General features: G+C 45.2%; 1 protein-coding gene across 1 annotated transcript in view; it reads left to right on the plus strand.

Annotated features, from left to right (window-relative positions):
* Snx30 (sorting nexin family member 30) overlaps positions 1 to 17,492 on the plus strand; it is a 106,766-nt gene that overhangs the window by 70,082 nt on the left and 19,192 nt on the right. The window contains exons 4-7 of the mRNA XM_005329699.5: positions 1,384 to 1,542; positions 4,858 to 5,053; positions 5,961 to 6,160; positions 17,055 to 17,141. Of these exons, the coding sequence (XP_005329756.1) occupies positions 1,384 to 1,542; positions 4,858 to 5,053; positions 5,961 to 6,160; positions 17,055 to 17,141 (642 nt within the window). The remainder of the gene's footprint in view (positions 1 to 1,383; positions 1,543 to 4,857; positions 5,054 to 5,960; positions 6,161 to 17,054; positions 17,142 to 17,492) is intronic.

A 17,492-nucleotide genomic window follows, 5' to 3' on the forward strand; every position in this document is an offset into this window, starting at 1 on the left:
AAGATGAGGCTAAGAGCTGGTGTGTCCCATTCAGGATGTTTGAAATGAGGACAGACAAATTCCCAAAGCCATGTACTTTTGGGAATAATAACACTTAATACAGAAGGAAATCATTTGAAGAAGTTGTTTACCCTAGTGTTCCTTTAAATAATAAACTCTTGGTTCAACAGATGTAAGATCATCGAACTAACTCTGAAGAATGGACGGCTATTTCAGGAGGCTCTTTGTTTTGTGAAATGAGGCACAACCTACCACTGTGTGCTCCTTAGGTCTTCCTCCCAAGTCCTGTTCAGCAGAATCAAAAGACAGTTTGCCCGACTGACTCCTGACATAAGAACAGAAAAATGGCCACATAAATGGGGGGCTAGAAAGTCATTGTGATCATCTGAAAGCGTGGTTTCTGCATCAGATGTGGAGAGGGCAGAGAAACGCAGTCTTGACGGTGAAGTGCCAGAGCCGGCTTTTCTTTGGGTTGGAGGGAAGGTTGGGGCTTGAGAAATCAATGGAAAGAGTGGAAATCAAGTGGCTCTTTTCAAAAAGATGGAATGATTCAGGAAGTTGAGTGGAGAAGAGGTCAAGTCAAGGGATGGTTGGATTTTTTTTTTCTTCAGGTAGAGAACCAACCATATTTTTGTAGACTCCAGGAATGAAGCTGGATGAGCGGGAGATGTTGAAGATACAGGGAGGAGAAGGTGTAACTAATTGAGGGTGACAGGGGCATCTCGGGGAACCGATATGTCAGGGACAGAGATGAAACACACATTAGCTTTGGTGAAGGGTGTGCTGTCCACAGGCACCGGAGAAGCAGAGTGAGGGTGGTGCCGGGTGGACAGCTTTCTATGGAATCTCCATGTGCTGCTGAATTTCCTGAGGAATTTCCTCAGGAATTCCCATGTGCTGCTCTCATACCTGGTTCCCACTTTGGTTATCTGCTTAGCACAAAAAGTTGGGGCATGAGAGTGTCTGCCTGTAGGAACAGGAGGAGAACTGACTGGAATAAAGGAATTATCCTAAAGGACAACTGTACCTTAGTAGGACAGATCCCGTGGGGCTTTGGTTTGGGACACCGGCTGGGTGGCCTGCACCTCTGGCGAGTGCTGCATTTCCAGTCTTCTACCCAGGTGTGAGCTCCTTGTGGACTTCTCTGCATTTCAGGGGCTGTTCTACAGCGTTTTAGTCCTTGCATTGTGAAACCGAGAGGGTAGTTGTGATTGCTCCCTCTACCTTTCAGAAATCTTTATATCAATGACCACACGAAGATCCAGCTGATCAAGAAATGCTGTTCCTGGACAGATGGGTGGTAGGAATTATTTGCGAGCTTGGTGGTTTTTCCCCTGCACTGCCTCATCAATTACTGTGATATTTTTCTTCATGTTTCCGTAGCCACTTCCTGAGAAGTTTGTGGTGAAAGGTGTTGTGGATCGTTTTTCAGAAGAGTTTGTGGAGACCAGAAGAAAAGCTTTGGATAAATTCCTAAAGAGAATCACAGATCACCCTGTGTTGTCTTTCAACGAACACTTTAATGTTTTCCTTACTGCTAAGGTAAGGACACGGTTTTGTATATTCTTTCCCCACATTGTCATTCATAGGCAGGCCGGCCCTCCCTCCCTCCCTCCCTCCCTCCCTCCCTCCCTCCCTCCCTCCCTCCCTCCCTCCCTTCCTTCCTTCCTTCCTTCCTTCCTTCCTTCCTTCCTTCCTTCCATGGATTGAATCCAGGGTACTTAACCACTGAACCACATCCCCAGCACTTTTTAAAATATTTTATTTAGAGACAGGGTCTTGCTGAGTTGCTTAGGGCCTCACTAAGTTGCTGGGGCTGGCTTTGAATTAAAAATCCTCCTGCCTCAGCCTCCCAAGCCATTGGGATTACAAGTGTGCACCACTGCACTCAGCTGCATAGGTGCTTTCTTAAAAGCAGCTTTGATTTCTCACAAGCCACCTGCATGAATGGGCCTTTGCAGTAGGTTTTATAAATTGCTCAGTTTGGGGGGATGGGGGTGCCTGTTGGTATTAGCGTGGTTTCTATTTAGGGTGAAACCAGATCTTTTCCCTCCTGGACCTTTATTTTATTTATTCATATGTGGTGCTGAGAATTGAACCCAGTGCCTCACACATGCTAAGCAAGTGCTCTACCACTGAGCTAAAACCCTTGGAATAGCAGTGGAAGTTAGAATATTTTCATTTGCCAGAAGCAGAGATAAATGTTTACTTAAGCTCTCCTGGAACAATATTACTGGATTAGGCCAGTCTCACCAACAGTGGGCACAAAAGAGAGAGAATATTTATTAAGTGTTTGGTAAGGGCATTCTGCACAAGAACCTTGTGTGTAATTGCTTGTAGCCTTATTTTACAGATAAGGATTCAGAGGTTTGGGGCATTTGTACTTGTCAGGTGACATCACTAGGACTTGAAATTGGGTCTTTGAGGCTCCTGAGGCCACACTTGCCCTCTGTGTCATACGCCCTGACCATAATCCTGTTCTTATCAGGTGTGCATTATTCAAGCATTTACCAGTCCTACACATGGCCTGAGACTGTATATCCAGACTCAGGTTGGTTGGTTACCAGCTTTTCTCTGCCCTTCCCTTTTGGCAAAGCTGGCAAACTGGCCAAGAGAGCCTGGGGTGCCCCACTGTGATTCTGCAGTGTGGGGCACTTGCTCGGACATCACACTGGCTTTCCCTGCCCGCTGTGTTTAGTTTCAGGTATCAGATTTTCACATGAAGGCTGTGTGTATTATGTTCCCTGTTGGCAAGGGTATTGACGAGCACATACTGTCCAATTTTCTTTGTCAAAATTGTAAAATATTTAGAGAATACATCAGTACATATTTAAGACTTTAGTGACAGCTTCATTCTCTACCGGTGGAAACCACCTGGCAGAGACCTTCAGTTTAGTTTTGCTTTTTAACGTCGGTTGGGATTTATCCTTGTCGATGGCATCTCATTTATTGTTGTTTCCTCCCCATCCATCCACCCCAGACCCCCCTGCCTCCCACCGCCAGCCACAGGTCAAACGTGTACACTTTTATCACTTTTATTTTATTTTATTTTTTTAAAGAGAGTGAGAGAGGGAGAGAGAGAGAGAGAGAGAGAGAGAGAGAGAGAGAGAGAGAGAGAGAGAGGGAGGGAGGGAGGGAAGGAGAGAGAATTTTAATATTTATTTATTTATTTACTTATTTTTAGTTCTCGGCGGACACAACATCTTTGTATGTGGTGCTGAGGATCAAACCCGGGCTGCAGGCATGCCAGGCGAGCGCGCTACCGCTTGAGCCACATCCCCAGCCCACGTGTACACTTTTAAAAAATATGTTTCCTGGTGAACTGATCCTCAGATATAGTTTTTTCCAAGGTGTACTCAAAGTGAAGTCCATCCCGTTCTCCAAAAATGTAGTTCATTTTCTTACCCATGTTGCAGGTCATGTGCCCCAAAGGACCTCAAACTGCCTTCTTTATGGAATAAATGAGAAAGGGGTGGGGTAGGTTTCACCTGTGGTCATTAAGAATCAAAAAGATGGTAAAGATTGTGTGTATGAGGGGGGGAGGGGAGGAGGGAAGGGGAGAAGGGTAGGTAGATAGAGGGGAGAGGGGAGAGAGAGAGAGAATATGCCTGTTTATCTGTAGGCCAAGCCATATGAAAATGATTTTTAAAATGTATAGGGTCCTTCCTTTTCTCAGTGAGAATCCAGCTTCACATGAGTGAATCCAGGAGAGGTGCCTTTAAAACAGAACAGATCCAACCTAGCTCAGAATTACTTCTGGTGGTATGGTGGTGAGAAATAGATGCCTCATCCATTTCCTTTAAAACTGTTTTTGAAGGCACTGCTAAGTGACATAGCACAGCCTGAAGATGCTGTCTGTCCCTCTTAGAGTTTGGTGATGGGAGGAAGCACATGGCAAGCTCATGTGCTTTTTAAAGTTCAGATACAGTGTGTCATGCCACACGACTAAACCGGTCAGGGTCACTCCAAGTAAATTTTGGTTGACTAAATAAGACACAGAAAGTACCTTTTTGGGTTCAGTGACTGCTTCTTAGCCATAGATCCCACAAGGAGGGGCAAGGCAGGCAAGAAAGAGGAGGAGCACGCCTTGAACCCCGGTTTTACTGGGGAGAAGGCATTCAGATGAGGCAAGGGGGAGGGTTGCAACAAGTGGGTGTCATCCAAACCTTTCAGGTGACGCCCACTCCTGGAGCTGCCCCTTTCTTATCGGAGCCGAAGTAAGGTCCAGTTACACTGCAGTGTTCAGAACCTCTTTACTAAGGACTTAAAGGTGTGTACACAGCTCCTGTCCAGAGTGGGTTCCAAGACTCAATGAGTTTCCTGTTTTCGCCTTGACCTACCAAAAATTTAGGGTTAAGGCGTTGTGCTGTGACAGCATGGGTCCTTGCCTGAGTTTTCTAGCAGTGCTCCGCTCACCTTGCCTGCTTTCACCCTCTGCTCTCTGTTCTCCCTAGGTGGCTTCAGTGCGGGGGATGAATGGCAGAATCTCAGCTCTTCAGTTTTACTCATGAAGGCAAGATAGGGTATTTGTTGTTGTCATTTGAGGCTTTAAAAATCACGTTAGAACAGTGCCGTGTTTGAAGGGCAGCGAGCTCAGATGAGTGAAATAACTGCAGGGATGGAGACCAGCTCTGTGGACAGGGGTCTCTGGATAGCTCTGTGAACAACCAGGATATGAGTGTGGTTGTCCTGATGACAAGGAGGGGACACTCGTGTGTATGTGACCAGGTCCTCTATCTCAGCTCCTTGTTTTCTTAGTCTTCCATTTCCAAAAAAGAAACTGCCTGGAGAAGCTGGCCTACATAGCCTAGCCGCGTGCGTGATAGTATGCTTTGCATTTGTTCATGTCGTTCTTAGGACCTGAATGCCTACAAGAAGCAGGGGATGGCACTGCTGACCAGAGTGGGCGAGTCAGTCAAGCATGTCACTGGAGGCTACAAGCTGAGGAGTCGGCCCCTTGAGTTTGCAGCTATAGGTGAATACTTAGACACCTTTGCACTCAAACTGGGAACCATCGATCGAATAGCCCAGCGGATCATCAAAGAAGAAATAGGTGAGCACTTTGTTGAGACCCGATATCAAGCAAATAAATATGAGAAAAGGAGCTAGTTGTGACAAGAGCATGATTTTATACTCCATTCTTTGTCCCTCACCTCAATGTTTGTTTTTCCCATGCCAAACAACCGCTTCTGAGCCTCCTGGTTAATGATCAAGCTGACACAGGAAGCAGGCAGGAAAGGTTCTTTATCAGTTGCCATTCTTGGTAATTAAACAATGGCAACAGCATTCTTATGTCCTGACAAGAATCCTGGTGACAGGTGAAGGGCTGGATTTTCTTTGTGTGGGGGGGTGGGGAACACAACATTTTTTTTTCCTTTTGGTGCCTCTCCCCTCCTTTATCCAGAGGTAATGCCCTGTGGGGACCACAGAAATAGCTGTGGGCACTGTCTACTCCTAAGGGTCATGTAGAACAGAATCTGATGGGACAAGATGTTGGGATGACCACAGTGAGTGAGTCGGCTTATGGAAGACCACATCTCTTTTAGGAATATATGTTTTCTAAAATTGCATTGTTTTTTCATTGTGAATGAGTTGCCCACCCCCCTTAAAACACCCCCTGAACTTTTCTGAAAGTCTAGTAAAATACTGCTTCCCTCTATGGGGAGGCAACTGGTTATAGTTGAAGATGTTTGGGGGTGTGGCTCTTACCAGTTTTCCCCATGAAGCATCATGGTCCCCATTAACCTGAGGCCTGGATATCCTGATATTATCAGGTAACATCCGTTTTTAGAGGTTTTAAGAAGTCACGTTGGAAACAGTGCTGTGCTCACAGGAGAGTGTGCTCAGGTGGGTGAACGGCCAAGGAGACACATTATCATGTAGAGCACTCTTGGCTGTGTGATCACGAGGGATGGCCACCCAGCCAGACTGTAATTAGTCCTGTCCTCGGCCCCTTGTAGAGTACCTTGTGGAGCTGAGAGAATACGGGCCTGTGTACTCCACGTGGAGTGCACTAGAAGGTGAGCTGGCTGAGCCCCTGGAGGGTGTGTCGGCCTGCATCGGAAACTGCTCGACAGCCTTGGAAGAGCTGACGGATGACATGACAGAAGACTTCCTACCTGTGCTCAGGGAATATATTTTATACTCTGACTCCATGAAGGTAAGCTGGCTTGCCTCTTGTGCACTTAGGTGCTTTCTCGGTAATAGTCGTTATCAAGAAGTAATGGATTGTTGCCTGTTTGCATGTGGTACACATTTCCTTCTTCCTAGGAGGTCACAGATATGTGGACTGACATCATGGGACATATAAATAGAACACCTGGTGAACCAGTTATGTGAATTAAGTGAAGACAAAAAGTTTGGGAGAAAATTTTCTTTTGTAGTGCTGGGTATTGAACCAGAGACCTTGCACAAGCTAGGCAAGTACTCTACCACTGAGCTACATCCCCACCCAAGAAATTTTTATTAGTGTACTCTGAGAATTCAGGGAGATAAAGTGTCTCTTCAATAAGAATAGGATGTTATGGAAAAAAAATAATTAGATAATTAGAGCTCTTGGGAGTTTAAATATGCTAAAATAAATTTGAGGGGGTGAAGTTGGAAAATGACACTGAAGAAATCTTAGAAAGTAAGGTAAATAAACAAAAAGGTAGTTGCAAAGTAAAACAAAAATGCAAGTTTTCGTATAATAGAAAGTTAAGAGATTAGAGGATTAATCCCAAAGGTTCAATATCAGACTGAGAAGAGTTCCTGAGTGAGGGAATAGGGAAAACTTAGGAAAGGAAATTATGAAAGAAACAATACAAGAAAATTTTCCAAATTTAAAGACATAAATCTACATTTTGAACGAACATGCTAATTGCCCAGAAAAAGGAATGACAAGAGAACAACCCAAAGTATATTGTGAAGTTTAAAAACAAAAGTGGTACGATTTTGAAAGCCTTTGAAGAAAGAGGGAGGTGATAAAAAGAATAAGAATCAGAATGGCGTTGGTCCAGCAGCGATGGAGGAGAAAAGACAGAGGACCTACGAGGACAAAAGATTTCTACATCCAACTCTATATGCAGAGTAAGGGTGGAGTTCAGGATGGAATGCTTTAAAGCCCACACCAGAAACCTCCCGCACATGCAGAGACTGGTTGAAAGCATGGCCTCATGGCCTTGATGGTGGCATCAGTTAAAGAGAAAAATTTGTCTTCCTGACAACAGAAAAGGCTATGTAGCTCGGTTTGAACATCCCTAACTTCCCTTCCTACTTCCAAAGGAGACCTCTGAATTATTTGTCTGTCTCTGGGGCATTCCATTAAGATTGACCTACCAGGGACTGCTCAAATCTAGTGAGAAAGCTATCAGTCAACTGGGTTGTAAAATTGGAAAACCAGAAAAATCATAGAATTATGAAAATATTTTATAGTTTGAGAAGGGGAGTAAAAAATGAATCAATATTTATAAAGACTTTAAAAATTGTACTGTGGGAAATTTCAAGCATACACAAAAGCAGAGAGACTTAATAGTCTGACAAAATCCCATGTACCCATCATCCTACATCTGTCTTGTTCTATGAGGTGTGAATGTGTTAAGGCTCCTGATCCATGTTAAAGTGTAGACAGTGGAAAGTGGGGTCCTTTCCTGGTAGAATGAATCACAGTCTCACTGATACCATAAAGCTGCTAGTAAAAGGTTTTCAAAGGTAGGCTCTTGCCTGGATCTCACGGTGATCAGGAAATTGGTGTGAATTTCCTTACCTGTAGGATGAAATTGGTGCTGGTACTAGGATAAAGTTCAGGTGTGAGATCTTAAGTTTTGTTGGTCATCATTGGAACAGAAACTGAAAACCAAAAATTCTGGCTCCAAAGTGAACAGCTCATTTTCCTCTGTCAACATTGCTTTTTTAAAAAATGGAGATACACACATTGCATGTTTAATCCTGCAATTGAAACAAGTATGAAAGGCCTATGACTTACTTAAAATGAACCAAAATATTTCACGTTACTTATAAAGTAAGAGTGTCTGTTTTTGTGAACAAAACATATGTTTTTACAATCCCTGGGGGTGTCTCTGGATTTGTCTCTTATACAGACAAAAGCTTCCTTCATCAAAATGCTCCTTAACCTTGCTCAGGCTTTTTATCCAGTGCATGCACGGCATTGGATATGATAGTCCAAGTTACTTTGTTTTTACATGTGGCAAGAATGTTAGTACTTAATATGTATTTGTACTTGAAGCAAGATTTTGAATTGTCATTTTGCAGGGATTTATCTGGCATCTTTATTGAAACATTATTATACTGTGAAACATAAGCTTGTGTGAGTAATTGAAGTTATACATCAAAGAAACACGAATTCACTCTCTTTCTTCACCCCATGTGTGAGGCATATGTAGTGTGTTTCTTGTTTACTGAGCCTGAACAGAATTGCAGTCAGGCTAATGAGGCTGGGAGAAGGGATCATGCACAGTGCTGTCTGGAGAGGGCAGAACAGTTGCCTGGCCGTGTCTGTGACTCCCAGGCTTTGTCCAGGTGAGCTGAGCTAAACTCCACCTGCTGCCACTGTCTGCAACTGGAAAACACCTCTGCAGAGTGCTCTGGGTCAGACAGAAGTGATTGACTACAAAACCAAGACTACATTTAGGATTGTAAGAGCCCAAGTGGCCAGGACTAAAGACATTGGGACAGTGATAGGTGTCTTCCATGGCTCTCCTGCCTGTGAACATTACTGCCACCCCCCTTTCTGTTCCATTCCACTCCTTTCCTCCCTGTCCCCCTCCTCTTTCTTTTTTGTGCTGGGGATGAAACCCAGGGCACTTTACCACTGAGCCACATTCCCAGTCCTTTTTATTTTTTTAGGGTCTTACTAAGTTGCTGAGGGCCTCACTAGGTTGTTGAGGCTGGCTTTGAACTTACCGTCCTCCTCCCTCAGCCATCTGAGTTGCTGGGATCACAGGCGTGCACCACAACACCAAGCTGAACTTTGCTGCTTTTTAAGAATTCTTTTTTTTTTTGTACTGGGAAGTGAACCCAGGGTGCTTAACCACTGAGCCACATCCACAACCTTTTTTCTAATATTTTATTTTGAGATAGGGTCCCACTAAGTTGCTTAGGGCCTTGTTAAGTTGCTGAGGTTGGCTTGAACTTGTGATCCTCCTGCCTCAGCCTCCCGAGCCCCTGGGATTTCAGTCATGTGTCACCATGCCCAGCAAGGATTCTTAGCTAACTTATTTTCCTCTCTTTTCCTTCCTTCCTTCCTCCCTTCCTTCCTCCCTCCCTCCCTCCCTCCCTTCCTCCCTTCCTTCCTTCCTCTTTCTTCCTCTCTCCTTCTCTTTCTCTCTTCCTCCCCTTGCCCAAGGTCTTGCACATGCTACACAAGCATTTTGCCACTGAGGTATGTCCCCAGCCCTTTTTAAAAAATTTTATTTTGAGATGGGGTCTTACTAAGTTGCTCAGGCTGGCCTTGAATTTGCGATCTGCCTGCCTCAGCCTCCATTTTATTTTATTTATTAAAAAATATCCACTTATTTCTTAGTTGTAGTTGGACACAATACCTTTATTTTCTGTATTTTATATGTGGTGCTGAGGATCAAACCCAGGACCTCGCACGTGCTAAATGAGCACTTTGCCGTTGAGCCACAACCCAGTTCCTCAGCCTCCCTCCATTTTAAAAACAATTTTCTGATTTTTTTAGACATAAGTGAGACAGACTTTGCTATCACTATAAGACCTAAAATTGGAGAAGAAGGATTGCTGAAGACCTGGGTGTGACATCTTCCTTAGCAACTGCCGAGTGGGTTTTGGAACTGAGACGAGAGTCCTGGTTTGGTTTCAGTGGGGAGTCTGATGTGGTCACGTTTTGTCACCTTTTTACCTTGGTTTTGGATTAACCAAAGTATTTCTCCTTGTCATTTGAAGTTAGTGGCTTTTGCCTTAGAATTTGTTGAGGGTTGATTTGTCCCTAGATGGGCTTCTTGAAGCCCTCTTCTAGTAGGACTGTGGTTGGGATCCTCTCAGGGTTTGAAAGGACCCTTGGGATCACTTTGTCTAATTAGTTCATTTTGTTTAAGGAAACCCTGTAGGTAAAGCTTTTCTCTGTTCTTTGGCCACAGACAATACTCCCTAGTGGCTAGTCACCTAGTAGCCCTGTGATCACTACCTGCCAAGAGGAAACTAGGTGATCTCTAGCTTTTCAAATCTGTCTCAAATTGTATCTATTTAAGGACAATTGTGGCTGAGTACATTCTGTTCTCTTTGGAGATGGAGAGAGAACATATCAAAAGTGGGGTTGTTAGAGGCCACGTGGAACAAATGGAGCAGTGAGATTTTCAAGCAGGAAACAATGAGCACAACTTTAAAGATGGTTGAAGGCCTGTATTCCAAGGATGTGTGGAGAGAGAGCGCACGTGGAGCCTGTGGGGGAGGAGCCCTCAAGTCACACACCCTGTCGCACAAGGGCACATGTGAGCCCTTGGATGGATTTGCACAGAGAAAATTTCATTTATAGTTTTGCAGTACTGAGAATTGAAAGGCCTTATATGTGTTAGGCAAGTGCTCTTTCACTGAGCTACATCTCAGTCTTTGGATTTTTGTACCCTAGGGACTGTGTGTGTAAAATGTACTCAGTGTAGTGACAGGCAGAGAAAAACCATCTTACCAAATTCTTGCCAGTGCCTTCTGAGTTTATTGGGGTCATTATGCCCTGGCCAGGAGGCAGAGATGCTTTACTTAGGTCTTGCTCCCCACCCTGCCTTATCCATGGAAGATGGTCAGCAAGTATTTAACTGGATTTGATGGTTTAGTAAATTCAGAATATTTACAAATGTATAACTGTTGTATGTTGTGTGTCTTGTTATTTTCTGGAATAGGCTTATCTGTACATCCACAAGTAGCTTATCTTGGAGGTCTCAGTGGATGCCGAGGTGAGGTGAGGGTCTGAAGGAAGTTGAGTTGTCAGGGAAAGTCATGTGGAGAAAGTGGCTGTGGCTGAGACCTGAATGTCATGGAGGAGTTCACCATGCAAGGGTCTGAGGGTGGAGCATTTTAGGCAGAGGGAATAACTGGTGCAAAGCTGTGAAAGCAGAAATGAGCTTGTCTTTGTAGATCTGAAAGGCCAGTAGAGTGGAGGCTAGGGAGCTAGGTCAGAGGTGAAGTCAGAGAGCTGGGTAAGGCTCGTGGTCTTGTGGGTCAGAGTCTGGATTCTATCCTAAGAAACAGAAGGGAAATCTTTCTGTTTTATGCAGGGGAATTGTGGGGTGCAATGTTTACTTTCAGGAGATAGCTAGGGCTCCAGTACAGAGGCTAGATAGTCAAGAAGGGTAGAGGTGGGCCTCAGGACCTTCAGTGGTGCACAGGAGCCTGGGCTGGTAGTGCTGGGACTATAGTGGTAGAGCAGTGGATGGATTTAGAGCCTATTTTGGATGGAGGGCCAACTACACTTGCTGTATTAACCCATTACTTCCATCATCCTATGTATAAGGCATGTATAAAAACCTACAGAATTTTATAGGACACCTGTGAAATTGATCAGTTTAAGCTTTTTTTTTGTTTGTTTTAAAGGTATCCTGTATATAGAACGATAGGACATAATGTTTTAACATAAAGTAAGAAAGGGAGGAACTGAGGTTTTGGGCTTCAGCAACTGAATACATAGTAGTACCGTGTATTGGAATGAGGAAATCTAGGGAGGAACAGATTGAACAGATCGAGTTGATTGGCCATGTTGAGTTTAAAAATACCCCTTAGTCATTAAAGTGAGGATGTCATGGCAGTTGATTATAAGTTTTAGTTCAGTAAAAGAATAGGAATTTGGGAGTCACATTGTCTTGCTCCCCAAGATGGATGAGTTTTAAGTCTGCAAGGCTGAGGGAGCTCACCTGGGGAGGTGAGAGCAAGGCCAGCAGAGAGTTCAGGATTGATGGTATTTAGTGGGTCAGTGTCGGCCATTAAGAGGAAGGACTGTGGTTGGTGTTGTAGGAGGAAGAAAGTAGAGGATCGCTTTGGTGAAGCCCAGAGAAGTGCTCCTAGGAGAATGGGGTGAAGGATGACGGAGAGTTTTAATGGTGTGGAGGTCCTGGAGGTGCGGTGGAGATGTGTTGGCCCTGAGCTGGGAGGGTTCTTCTTCAGTTCAGGTGTCTGCTGCTTTCTTCAGCCTGCCCACCGCTGGGCCACAAGGTGGTGCTAATGAGCCAAATTACAGGGACCTGTCATTTGGGGACCTGGCTCATTTTTTACAACTTCAGGTGAAAACATAAAGCAGGATGTGAAATGTACTTGATGATCTTGAAGGATTTTAAACAAAAAGAAAAATATCAAAATTAAACTCAGATTCTCAATGATGATGGACTGAGTACACAATTAAACTACTACTTTATGAAACCCTACCAAAATGGCATTGGAAGTGAGTGAGAGTGTGTATGTGTGTGTGTGTGTGTGTGTGTGTGTGTGTGTGTGTTTATAATTTTTTTTTTTTGAGGGGGTGTGTGGTGCTGGGAACCAAACCCAGGGTCTTGTGCATGCGAGGCAAGCGCTCGACCAACTGAGCTATATCCCCGGCCTGACACTGAAAGTATTTAAAAAAAAAAAAAAAAAAAGCAGCAGCAGCCACTGGGTGTGTAGTCCCAGCAACTCAGGAGGCTGAGGCAGGAGAATCACAAGTTTGAGGCCATCCTCAGCAACTTTAGTGAGACCCTGTCTTAAAATTAAAAAAATAAAATAAAAAGGGCTGGGGATGTGGCTCAGTGGTAAAGCACACTCCTGGGTTAAATCCCCATTACCAGAAAAGAAGCAGCAGCTGCCCCCAAAGAGCAACAGGCAATACAATATGGGGAACCAGAAAGCCAATTGAGAGACGAGAAGTTATTTAGATGACTCAGTACCCCCCTCCCCGCCCCAAATTCAAGGACTGGAAGTCCACACCCCTCTGGGACAGGTGGAGTTGGGGCTGAAGAGGAGTTGAGAGTCTGAGGATCAGTTAGTGCTTCAGATTGTCCCCTCCCTCCTCACACAGGGGACACTGTCTCTTCTCCATGTGGACGAAACGGGCACATTCACTGTCAGAGGTACAATTAGAGGGGCTCTGGACCGCGGGACTTCAGGTACAGTTGAAGGCGTTCAGGGAAAGGTTGCTGGAAGTTGAGGTGTCATCACTTTCCCCTGCGAGGCTCCCAGCTTTCTGTCTAACAGGAAAGGATGACGGAGACTTTCACAGTGGAACTACCTGTGATTCCAGCTCCTCCAGAGGCTGAGGCAGGAGGACTGCAAGTTTGAGACCAGTCTGGGCAATTTAGCAAAACTCTGTCTCAAAATTAAGAGTGCTCCTGGGTTTCAACCCCCTGTATGAGGGGTAGAGGGGGCTTTTCTAGAAAATCTGAACAAGCCAAGAGAAGAGACTAAGAATACTGATATTGGTGAGGGGTGGGTAAGGGAGGGTCCCCATGAAAGGACCAATAGACTCCCTTCTAGAGAATTGTGAACAAGCCCTCTATGTGCAAAGAGCAAGGGTTGCCAGATATTTAAGGGAAGATTCTAGTATGAATATCAAAAGTAAAGACAAACAAGATAAAGATTGAAAGGGGAAAGTTCCTCCCCCACCACCCTTTTTTATTTTTATTTTTGTAGTTGTAGATGGACAGAATGCCTTTATTTTATTTGTTTATTTTTATGTGGTGCTGAGGATTGAACCCAATGCCTCACGCATGCTAGGCAAGCACTCTGCTGCTGAGCTACAGCCCCAGTCCAAGTTTCTTCCCCTTTGATGAAAAAAACAAAAAAATCATTGGTTTCTCCAGAAAGAGAAGTCACCACCATACAATAAGAATTTTTTAAAGTTCAGAGAACAGTGAATTCTTGGAAGTTAAAACCATGATAGAAATGAAAAAAAGAGAAATCAATAGAAGAATTAGAAGAAAAAGTTAAATTATGTATAACAAGAAACAGAAAGATGGTAGCTAGAAAAAAACATGAATATTAGAGGACCTTTAGCATCTTAATAACAGAAGCACAGGGGGAGGAAACAGAGGATGGGAAACATCAAAGGAGGTTGGAAATGAAGTAAAAAAGTATTGCCAATTATGTCTGAGAGAGGAAATTATGGATGGCGCGCACCATTTACATTTTTCTTTATTTTCCAAATTCGCTGTAGCAAATCTTCCATTAGGAAGCCCGGGTGGTTTCTGTATTACAACATTGCCCAAGGGCAGTGAGCTCACACGTAGCTCTTTCATGCAGTGAGTGTATAGAAGGAGCCTGTCTCAGGAGCAGCCTGAACTCATTCATTCATTCAGAAATTGCATGTCCGCCCGGACCAGTCATGCGTTCTCCCGACTGCAGGAGGACACTCTCCTAGAGGGCTACCCTGAGACAGGGGTTGTAGCTTTATCTCAGGTGAGCCTCTTTCTCCTGAACACCCAGCATCCTGTAGGCACTGCTCCTGGGTCTTTGGCATACCAGGGCTGTTGGGTTCGGCTAAGCCGTTCTTGTTGCTTCATGTACTCTCCATCCCTGCATCCAGCTGTCCCTCTTCCACAAAGATTGGAAGCAGCTGCCACCTATTGTTCTGGGCATCAGAGGACTGCTCTTTCCCCTCCCACGGTTTTTGGGCCCACAGCCTTGCCAGGGGGAGACACAGCCTGAGTTCCGGGGAAGGGGTATTAAGTTTTCCTGTAGACACTGACCATTGTGGTGGTGTTTTGTTTTCCTGGAAAAAATCCAGTGGCAACCCTGAGAGCCAAACCACAGAAAATGTCTGCGATCTGACTGTTCCAGACGGTTTGTCATTGTGGAATAAAGGCTTTTGCCATAAATTGGTCCTGAATGATGTGGTTGCAGACCTCCTAATAGCTATTATTAGTTTTTTGTAAACATTTGGATGACAGGTACTATGTTTCCAGTTCTTTGACTTTTTTTTTTTTTTTTTTTGTGGTAGAAAAGTCAGACAGGTCCAGAAATTGACAAGCCCACATGTACCAGCCAGCTGACCAGTTGGCCACTCACAGCCTGGCTTATGACTCTCTTTTCACCCACTCCCAACATCCCCTGCTGCCTGGATTATTTTAAAGCAAATCCCAGACATCATATCACTTCATACAAAAGTATTCAGTATGTATCTCTAAAATACCAACTGTTCCTTAAAGAAAAAGAACCATGTTGTCATCACACCTATGAAAACAAAACCCAATTCTTACTACGGTCACGTATCCAGTTAGTGCTCCAGTTAGTTAGTCTCAGTTACTGCTTTCATAGTCCCCGCCCCAAAACGTAATCTGAATAAGATCCAGACATTGGCTGAGATGTTCCTTACATATTTTAAAATGTCTTTCCATCCACTTCTTTTTTCAACTCACTTGTTAAAGAAACTGAGTCATTTGTCCTGTCTTAGTTTGAAAGAAACACTGAAAATCATGATGAAAGGCTCTGCATTTAAAAACAGGCATGGTCACACACGCCTGTGATCCCAGCGCTCATGAGGCCTAGACAGGGGGATCACGAGTTCAAAGCTAGCCTAAGAATTTAGCAAAGCCCTAAGCAACTTAGAAGACCCTGTCTCTAAATAAAAACAAAAAGAGGTGGGGATATGGCTCAGTGGTTAAGCACCTCTGGGTTCAGTCCCTGGTGCCAGCCCCCCTACCCCACAAAACAAAACAAAAACAATGTAGTGACCAAGAGAAGCTTATCCCATATTTCTAAAGTCGCTGTCTCTGTGTGAGGCCCTTCACACCCTCCTTTCTTGTTTGACTTTTCTCTCTGTGTGAGACACCTAGAGCTCTTTCACGCCCTGTTTGTTTCCTAGTTTGTTCCCTCTAGCCTGAAGGTCCGGCAATAAAAGGGTTCTGTGTGGTGTTCTTTGCTGAAACCCCGCCCTGGGATAGGCAAGGGAAGAGGCTTTAAGTCAGAACGGGATGACGTGGCATAAGGAGGAAAGTGTCCCCGCACTTCACCTTTTTGATTTGTCATGTCTGTTGGAACCAGATCCCTATGAAGTTCTGTGAAAGGCCCAGCTGTCCCTATCTTGTGCTGGCTCCTTGGTGATGGAGGGGCCTCTGTGTGGAGATGACATGGTCTGTTTCAGGCTTGGGTGCCATCTGATCGTCACAGGCTGGTTTGGCTGGTTTTACCTGCAGAGGCTGCGTGTTTGGGGTGGGAACCCATCCATCCTCTCGGCCTGTGGCCAACAGTGGCCAGAGAGCTCTCCACAAGGACAGTTATCTCCAATGGCTTGTTTCTATTCCAGACGGGCCCCTGGCTTTCTGTGTTGTGCTCAGGTTGTGGAACCCTAAGCTGGAATGTAGCAGGAAGAGGCTGGACAGGTCACTGCTGTGCTGTCAGCCAACAGTGGGGCCTCAAGCAGATCTTGCCATTGTCGCTGTACCAAGCCTCCTTGTCTGGGAAGCAGGGATAATGGCCCACAAGAACCCTGCAGAGGCGAAAGGTGACACAGGGATGTTAGCAAGATCCTCCTGCCAGCTGCACAAGAGGGCAGCATTCTGGCTGCTCCAGGGGAGGCCAGGACAGTGGAGGCTGAGGGGAGTGGCCAGGCTTACTGGGGGAAGGGGATGTGGCTGCATCTTAGGGCTCCCTTGTCTTCTCTGCAGGGTGGCAGGAGGAGACTCATTTAGACTGTTTTAGCTCTCCCCACCCCTCTCCCAGGGGCCCTGGCAACCTCATGGGGTCACATGGAGTAGAAAGCCCCACACTGGGCTGGCCTCGTTCCAAGGCATTGTCTTTGAGGTTCTTGCCACACAGGCGCAGCGAATGCCACTGCAGCAACTCATCTCCATTCTTCAAAGTGCTGGACTGGTGATGTGTGCTTCTTCTTCTTCTTCACTTTTAGCATCGGGCACGGTTATCTTGCTGGAAGGCTCAATCTCTAGGGCTGTTTCTCCTTCCTTCCCTCCTCTTCCCTGCTTCCTCCACAGTCCATGCCACATGTCATCCTGCAGCGTGTGATGGGGCCATCACATGGTGCTCTGATTTGGGAAGGGCTGGGGTGAAGGAGCTGTTGCCTGGATGTTGGAGGTCCCTTTGTGGACTCTGTGTTACATGCTTTTTCTCTCTATCTCTTCCTACAGAGCGTATTGAAGAAGAGGGACCAGGTTCAAGCAGAGTACGAAGCCAAACTGGAAGCGGTGGCTCTGAGAAAGGAAGACCGCCCCAAGGTCAGGGAAGCCCCCCGCAAGAGATGGGCTGCTCCCGGCTGCAAGCTGTAACCTCCCTGCTGGTGCTAAGTAACACGCCTCCCTAGATCTGTACGACCAAGGTGGTCAGTGTCAGCTGGGCTATGCTGATGTTATTATTTTCCTCCATCCTATTTCTGAGAGTTCCTAATGTGCACTAGGGGTTGAATTTTCTGCTGTTTTGTGGGTTTTTTTTAAAGAGACTTGCATCCCATTCACTGGTCGTTTCTTACTCTGTAAAATGGCATTACAGAGGGAGGGAAGAACAGTTCAGATCAGAGCTCTCAAAGTAAGGTTCAGTGATGGGGCCACAAACTGTTACTCACCCATGAT

Source organism: Ictidomys tridecemlineatus, chromosome 4 (assembly GCF_052094955.1).
Source record: "Ictidomys tridecemlineatus isolate mIctTri1 chromosome 4, mIctTri1.hap1, whole genome shotgun sequence".
NCBI classification, from domain to species: Eukaryota; Metazoa; Chordata; class Mammalia; order Rodentia; family Sciuridae; genus Ictidomys; species Ictidomys tridecemlineatus.